At 36.8% G+C, this 9,150-nt stretch overlaps 1 protein-coding gene across 1 annotated transcript; it reads left to right on the forward strand.

Annotated features, from left to right (window-relative positions):
• The first annotated feature begins 1,757 nt into the window (after window positions 1-1,757).
• Window positions 1,758-9,150, forward strand: unc45b (unc-45 myosin chaperone B). The gene is made up of 20 exons (XM_079251479.1): window positions 1,758-1,882; window positions 2,559-2,720; window positions 2,829-2,865; window positions 3,003-3,178; window positions 3,318-3,407; window positions 3,538-3,705; window positions 3,843-4,008; window positions 4,210-4,380; window positions 4,463-4,634; window positions 4,722-5,022; window positions 5,157-5,251; window positions 5,336-5,477; window positions 5,705-5,845; window positions 6,468-6,595; window positions 6,856-6,922; window positions 7,150-7,263; window positions 7,508-7,623; window positions 7,729-7,846; window positions 7,940-8,095; window positions 8,213-9,150. Exons 2-20 carry the CDS (start codon window positions 2,559-2,561, stop codon window positions 8,483-8,485), a joined length of 2,793 nt encoding a protein of 930 aa, XP_079107605.1. The 5' UTR covers window positions 1,758-1,882; the 3' UTR covers window positions 8,486-9,150.

Consider the following 9,150-nt stretch of genomic DNA (forward strand, 5'->3'; position numbering starts at 1 on the left):
GAGGAAAAACACCCTTTTTAAGGATGAAGCTTACAGAATAACCAGACTTGGAATATGAACCCAAAAAATATTCAACAATGTTCAGATGAGAACATATTTATATTTGTATTATTCATATAGATGAATAAAAGTTAAACACAAAGAAAAAACATTAAAAGCAGCAGCATTATAACAAGCATTGGCGAAACTCGTTTACCTTTGCAGTTACAACCTTTTATCTCTAGAGGGAGACTTAAACCACGGTAAGGAATTGAAAATCAAATCAGGTCATTAAAATCACTGAAACAGGGCTACACGGTGGCCTGGTGGTTAGCACTGTGGCCTCACAGGAGAAGGTCACTGGTTCAATCCATGGGTGGGTCATGGTTTGGTCAGTGGACTTTCTGTGTGGAGTTTGTGTGTTCTCTCCAGGTACTCCAGCTTCCTCACACCATCCAAATACATGCATGAGGCTAATTGGGTACTCTAAATTGCCCCTAGGAGTGAGCATGAGTGGTTATTTGTCTCTGCATAGCCCTGCAATGGACTGGTAAGCTGTCCAGGGTGTACCCTGCCTTCACCCAAAAGACAGCTGAGATGGCTCCAGCTTCCCTGCAACCCTGAGTTGGATTAAGCAGTTTGGAAAATGAATGAAAATCACTTTAACAGATGATCACTAATAGAAACAATTAAATATATTCACAAGCATTATAACTTTATTCATATGCCATTAGTCATTAACAGTCATTTTAACGGATTAATGACTGAGCAAATAATAAGACTGGACATCTCTTTTTAAAAGATTCTATTGAGTTTGGGAAACAGAACAGAAAGGGGGAAAGGTCATGCTGAAATGGTAACACGACCCCTACAGTAAAAGAAGCTAAATGCTCTCTCTTCTTTCCAAATTTTTCTCCTTGCTTGTCATTTTCTTCCACTCCAAAAAGCCACAGCTGTCTTTTTCAAGACATCCATTTTCTCTGGCTTTTCCACATACAGTAAGTGTTATTGTTTAGCCATTTTAGCCCCAGAAATTCCCCTCTGAGCCTAAAAGAGCTAGAGCTGAGGGAAGTCTAACTTTTTAAGTCTTTAGTAATAAAAACTGAATTATTTTGATATAACAGTTCTTAGACATGAACATGTCTAAATGAAATAATAGGACAAAGTGTATCATCAAGGTGGCATTTCATCACTGAGTGAACATTTAAATGTCTCTCCACAGTTTTGTATTTTTTTTTTTTACAGCATACACTGTATGTGGAGTCTCTGCATAAGTAATCCATTATTGAATCACCGTCTCTTTTCCTAATGCTTAAATAAATAAACGACACCAGCTCATGAGGAGTGAGATCAGATTCTTTCCAGAAGCTACCAGTTTCTAGTGGTCCCACACTTGTCAGCACCACCAGCATGCCCACACACCCAACCCCTAACCCCCCTTCTCTGAACATCACGCATTTGCTGGTGAGTTCTCAGCTGTCATTGCCCTAAATAGACCTTATCAGGACCAGACCATCTCTGAGGGGTCACTTATATTAAACATACCTCATTTAAATAGCAATGTTTCATTAATAAAGAATTGAATAATTTTCCAAAGCTAAAATGACATAGTCTGCAGGCTTAAATGTCATTATTTTTAATAATCTTTATTGCACTGTTATTCTTTGGGGATTTTATGTTTTTTAGAAGGACCTCCTTAATGCCATGGATGATCCACCTTAGCTACGCCCCACCTCATTGAAATCCACTATAAATATAATCTGAAACATTAGTGGGGGGAGGTTACAAAAGACACAAAAAGTCTGTTGAAAGCACAAGTGAGACTGAAGGTCCAGATTATCCACGCAAGACGAAAACTTGACACAAAGAAAGAAGAAAACAATACAAGACAAAGAACATAAAGGTACAGTGCAGCTTCCATTACCATCTTTGTTAACAGGTATGTTTAGGGCACTTAGGGTAGGGAAACAGACAACTACCTTTTAGAGAAGCAGGAGCTCATCTGTTATTTGGGAAAGTGGCATTTGTTGTGAGGCTCAGACTGAGTATAAGACCATGCCCAAATAAGGTTTGAGAGGAGGCCATTTAAAGTTAGAGATAACACGTGGAAGGCCATTTGCTCCAAGAGATTTGGAACAGCAGGACAGTGCTTTGCAAGGGTGAGAATTTAAACAGGAATTTAATTTTATATAATTTAATTCTGGAGTATAGTTTTCATTGATATTTCTCTGGTCACAGATAGTAATCACTAAGTCTATAAAAGTTGAATGCAGTTTAAAGTTTTATGCTTCTGTTGTGACACTCAGCTTTTTTTAAATGACAAAAATGTAACCGTGCTGCGCTGACTAACCTTTAGCTTTTTGAAACATTGTTCTATGTTGAATATTTTGCTACATCGATTAAAGCTGTGTCTTTAATTAAGATAATATATTTACATTAGATACATTAAACATACATTCGACTGATGAGAGGATGTGGTCAAACACATTAGTAATGAAGCAAAAGGCATACTGTTAACAAACATCATTTGACTCGTGAACTCCATGTGTCCTAATGCAGAATCTTATTTTTTTTGCAAGATGGGAGACCCAATCCAGTTAAAAGATGAGGGAAACAAACACTTTCAGGCAGGAGATATTGACAAAGCCATTGAATGCTACACCGGTGCCATTAAGGTGTGCAAGGACAAAAAGGTGCTGGCTGTGATTTACAGGAATAGATCTGCATGCTACCTAAAAAAGGTAAGTTCCTCAATAACTTACCTAAAAAAGAAAGAAAAAAAAACTGAACAGATTCTTTTCAACTTATTTAACAAACATAAACTTGGTTTTATTCAATGTTATTTTCAGGAAAGCTATGCTAATGCAGTGTCCGATGCATCCAAAGGTAAGGTGATACATTAAGCATTCAAACACCTGGTAATAATAAGTATCAGGGTTCATATATGCTACACAATGAACAAAAATTTGAGCATAAACCAACAACCTAATAATTCATTCATTCTTTTCTTTATTATTTCATAGCAATCGATGTGGATGCAGCAGATATTAAAGCCTTGTATCGTCGCTGCCAAGCTCTGGAGAAGTTGGGAAAACTGGATATGGCCTTTAAAGATGTGCAGAGATGTGCCACGATTGAACCAAAGAACAAAACCTTTCTTGAGACTCTCCGCAGACTGGGCGCTGAAATCCAGGCCAAGGTCAGCATTGAGTGGATAAATACAGTATAGTAACACACTTAATTAGATTTATGTGACATTAGCAACCCTTGATGTGGTCAACCAAAACTAAGCTTACTAACAGATACATGTTAATATTTTAATTATTTTGTCTTCTCAGCTCAAGACAACATTCTCCACTGATTCAAGAGTACAAAATATGTTTGACATTCTTCTCGATGAAGAAATGGACAAGGACAATAAGGAAAAAGTGGGTATAATTAACCATATGTAGCAGGAAAGGACTTGAACTACTTCCTTCTTTTTAACATTTGTGCCGCTTGGATGAAAAGTTAACATTTGCAGTTTTGATACAGCTAAACATCCTCTTTAATCTCTAGGCAGCCAACAACTTGATTGTTCTGTCAAGAGAGGATGCAGGATCAGAGAGAATCTTCCAAAATAATGGTGTTCCTCTGTTACTCAACATGATAGAGACAGGCAAGCCAGAAATGATCCTGGCTGCTGTCCGTACTCTGTCAGGAATGTGCACAGGGCATAAAGCTCGGGTAAGTCAAAGTGAAAAGAAAAATCATAAAATCTGAGGAGTTTAGTTTTTAAAATACAGCCTACTTCTAATTATTAGAAGTTTGTTTAATATCTTCCGTATAATTCTTAAGATCTTTTTTTCACTTCTTCTTAACAGGCCATGGCCATTGTTAACATGGTTGGTGTTGATAAGATTTGCAGCATCATGGCAATTGACAATGAAGAAATTGCCCTGGCAACCTGCAATCTGTTTCAGTGTATCAATGACTCCCTGACTGGTGCAGATACAAGGCAATATGGGAAAGAAGCATCCCTGGTTTTGGGTGAGAGAGAATAATCATTTTTGAATTCAAAACAAAACAAACAAACAAAAAAAATAATTCATGGATAATTTTAGCATCAGTGTTAGTTTTTTCAACCCTTGAACGCACACATATTTTGAAATAAATTAAAACTATGCCACTGTTGATGATCTTTTAACACAACCATAGACTGACTTTTCTTGATTTGATGATTCTCTACAGATGCATCTAAAGACCTGAAAACTATTCTTATTGCTCTGCTGGAGATGATTGCCAATGCAAAGGTTTCTGGTCATGGCAGAGACCAGGCACTGAACCTCCTAACCAAGAACGTGCCCTGCAAAGACAAAAAGGAAAAAGATCACTCAAGGACTCTCTTTACTATTGATCATGGTCAGCCAGAGAGCTCCACTGAGTAACTTTTACAGTCTGCTGCTACAATTCAGAATCAATCTACTATATGTTTGTTTTTCAGGTCTGAAGAAGATCCTAAAAGTATGCGGTCAGGTTTCTGAACTGCCAGATCAGCTCCCCATGACAGAGAACACACAGCTGATTGCCAGCGTGCTCCTCAATAAGCTCTATGATGACCTCAAATGTGACCCAGAGAGGACCAACTTTAAGGATATTTGTGATGAATATATCAAGTATGACACATGCTGGAATACAGGCATTGTAAATGGGTGTCCTGTCAAACAAACTTGTGACTGAATGGCATATTTTCTTCTCCACAGATCCAAAATCGACCCGAACAATATGGACAAGACTCTTCATGCGATCAACACCATCTCAGGTCTCTTACAGGGTCCCTTTGATGTTGGTAATGCCCTGGTGGGACAGCAAGGCATCATGGAGATGATGGTAGCATTGTGCGGTTCCGAACGCGAGGTGGACCAGATGGTTGCCGTGGAGGCACTGATCCATTCCTCCACAAAGATGAGCCGAGCCAGCTTTATTATTACCAACGGTGTATCACTGCTCAAAGACATCTACAAGAAGACAAAGAATGAGAAGATTAAAATCCGTGCACTGGTGGTGAGTGAGCAAAGAAGGGAGCCAAGTAAACCTTCGATGTTCAACACTTTTTACCACACATGATAAACCACACAAACCGTGACCAAAACATTACATTTGAGGGTGATCTGCATGCAAACTGGTCTCCTCTTCAGGGTCTGTGTAAACTGGGTTCAGCTGGAGGTGATGATTACAGTTTAAGGCAGTTTGCTGAGGGCTCCACAGAGAAGCTGGCCAAGCAGTGCAGAAAGTGAGTACTCACACAATGGCTACTGATACAAGAAGCTTGCTATTATTATAAACACTGTTAAACATCATCTTTCCTACCTTTTAGATGGCTTTGCAATCCCCAGATTGATACTAAAACAAGAAAATGGGCTATTGAGGGCCTTGCATATCTGACCAACGATGCTGATGTGAAAGATGACTTTGTGGAGGACGAGCCTGCAATGAAAGCCATGTTTGAACTGGCTAAGGTACAAACAGGAACAAGCTTGCACTGAGCTGTGAGGAGTCATCCACATAGGCCTCACCAAAGGATGTTCAGAGCTAACCCCAAACGTATCTGGCTGCAGTCATTTCTCTAATGTAGATTTTGCAACACACCAACACACATATTACCATTAAATTGCATCAAGCATTGTTGAACTTTACATTATCTATTAGATAATCAACATTAATTTTTTGTTCTCTGTGCTTTTAGTCGAGGGATAAGACCATTTTGTATGCAGTTGCCTGCACCCTGGTTAATTGCACCAACAGCTATGAAAAGAAAGAAATCCTCCCAGAGTTGGTGCAACTCGCCAAGTTCTCAAAACAACATGTCCCTGAGCAACACCCTAAGGTAAAGAGGAAACCCTAACCAGTTTTATGGCATGAATAATGTAAGATGTTGCAAGTGTACAAGTACACACACACACACGCACACACATATATGTATATATATATATATATATACACATATATGTATACATATATATATATATATATATATATATATATATATATATATATACATATATATATATATATATATATATATATATATATATATATATACATATATATATATATATATATATATACATATATATATATATATATATATATACATATATATATATATATATATATATACATATATATATATACATATATATATACATATATATATATACATATATATATATATATATATATACATATATATATATGTATATATATATATATATATATATATATATATGTATATATATATATATATATATATATATATATATATATATATGTATATATATATATATATATATATATATATATATATATATATATATATATATACATATATATATATATATAATACATTTTAAATGAGAGCTATATATATATATATATATATATATATATATATATATATATATATATATATATATATATATATATAATATTCTATTTTTTCTTTTTAGGACAAGAAGGACTTCATTGACAAGAGGGTAAAAAGACTGCTGAAAGCAGGAGTTATATCAGCACTTGCTGTCATGGTGAAAGCAGATAACTCCATCTTGACAGACCAAACCAAGGAGATGCTGGCAAGGTAGGACAGCAAGCGTGGGAGGAGAAGGAAGGAATTTCACTGTTACAAATGACATATTATGCAAATACTCCCTAAATAAAGATGAAAAGGAAAAAAAAACTTTCCATTTTGTAATGTGTCATGTTCTGTGGTGGAATTCTATCTTAGATAGAATTGAACTTGAACTTGAACTTGTTGATCTATTGTTTATTTCTAAATATTTACAACATTTAGGAGGGGACTAAAACACTAAATAATACATATACTGCTTTCATCTTTAGGGTTTTTCTGGCTTTGTCAGAAGATCCAAGAGATCGTGGTATTATTGTCGCACAAGGTGGTGGAAAGGTGAGAGCTAGTTTTGGAAATCGATATAGGTATCGGTCAGTAACATTTTAAAAAGTAAGATGAGATAGTGTTAGATATTATCACACATATTGCACAACCTAGTCTTCTCACAAAAAAAAAAAATCCAAACAGCAAAATGAAGAACAGAGAGCAGATTGTTGTGACCAAGTTTTTGCTTGCTACAGTTCATTTGAAGTATTTTCCTTTGTCTTGTCTCGTGCCCTCAGGCTCTGATACCTCTTGCTCTGGAAGGCACAGATGCCGGTAAAGTGAAAGCCAGCCACACTCTTGCAAAAATAGCAGCTGTATCCAACCCAGAAATCGCCTTCCCTGGTGAGAGGGTAAGAAATGTATCTGTTGCTGCCATATGTACCTTAGTGTCAGTCTTCTCCATCTTGAATGAGAATTTACAGAACCTTTGTATTCTTGCTGTTCCCAACTATTCCCTAAGGTGTATACAGCAAGAATGCGGTGCTTGATTCTCACTCAAGAAGCACTGCATTCTTGTTGTTCACCCTGCAAATTAGTTGGGAAAACAAACTTTTGGAAATCCAGCTCTCATTTAAAATATCTTTTTGTTGACAGATGTACGAGGTGGTACGGCCTTTAGTCAGCCTGCTTCACACAGACAAAGATGGAGCACAGAACTATGAAGCCTTGCGAAGCCTCACCAACTTAGCTGCTTTTAGTGAGAAACTAAGGTGACGTTTTGAACTGTGGCATTGTACAGAATGATGATTAATACGGATAAACTCTGCAAAGTAACTTCACTTGTGGTTGTGGTTTGTTATCTTCACATCCTGCAGGACAAAGATTGTGAAAGAAAAAGCTTTGCCGGAGATTGAAAACCACATGTTTGAAGAGAACGAAAAGATCAGACTGGCTGCCACTGAATGCATGTGCAACCTCGTGACATGCAAAGAGGTGAGAACATTTAAGTATAATTACAGTCGTATATTTTTCAAACTTCTGTTTATTAAGATTTAAACTATATCAGACGGATTCAATGTGTTTTAGGTCCAAGATCGTTACCTGGAAGATGGTAATGATAAGCTAAAGCTATTGGTGTTGCTATGCGGAGAGGATGACGAAGGTCTTCAGATAGCAGCAGCTGGAGCTCTGGCCATGATCACTGCTGCTCAGAAGAAGCTGTGCACCAAAATGACCCTTGTGGTATGTGGCAACTGTGATGCCTATTTTGCTATAACAGATAATAAACTTTAGTATAATCTAAATTACAGCTATGATTTCTCAAACCAGTGTTACTGACTGACTGATTTGTCCCAACAGACGGTTCAGTGGCTCGAGATCCTGCAGAGGTTGTGTCTTCACACTAATCCTAGAATCCAGCATCGTGGTCTTGTGATTGCTTATAACATGCTCAACTCAGACAACAACGAGCTGGCCAAGAAACTGATCGAGAGTGAAATGCTGGAGATCCTCACAGTGATCGGAAAGGCAGAGGACAATCCCAAGAGGCAGGATGCCATCGATGCAGCACGCACATGCCTCATCAAAGCCATGGATCTCGGTCTCATCAAACCCTTCTCCAGCACTTCCTAAAATGCTGGAAACAAACCAAACAGCAGGAAAAGGACAGCGTTTGACACTCCCTCTATTAAATAGAGGTTTATTTTTCAATTGCTTTTTATAAGGACTCATCAATCAGGCTGCATATTTAGAATTCCTTCACAATATAAATGTGTATTTTGTTTTTTCTTTTTTTAAATTTGAACTTTGCTAGGTTTAGGCAGTGGGGACCTTCCACCATGAATCCTCTTTTCTCTGCTGGAGTAGGAGAAATTTATGCTTTCTGTTGGTGCTGAGCTGTAACTGTGATTTAATATTTTAAGAATGGTTTCAATCCATGGTTTGTACTAAGTCCTAATGTTTGAGATAAAATGTGATTCAGTGTCTATCTATCTATCTATCTATCTATCTATCTATCTATCTATCTATCTATCTATCTATCTATCGCATCTAAATTAGTTTAATCTAGTCATTACTTTGTAAACACTTTTTTCTGACTAACAACTGCAAAATGCAAACATGACGTGGATTATAAACAATACTGTATCATGTTAGTAAGCACTGATGTTTGTAATTCAAATGTTAAAATTAGGACTTCAGTCAATGTGTTTTATGCAAAACCTCATATCAATGATCAAAAATGTTTCTTTTCATTTTTTAAAAAAAAAGGTGTTGCCAGTCGTAATAAAACAATTCTG

The sequence above is a fragment of the Telmatherina bonti genome, assembly GCF_933228915.1.
Source record: "Telmatherina bonti genome assembly, chromosome: 13".
Lineage (NCBI taxonomy): Eukaryota > Metazoa > Chordata > Actinopteri > Atheriniformes > Telmatherinidae > Telmatherina > Telmatherina bonti.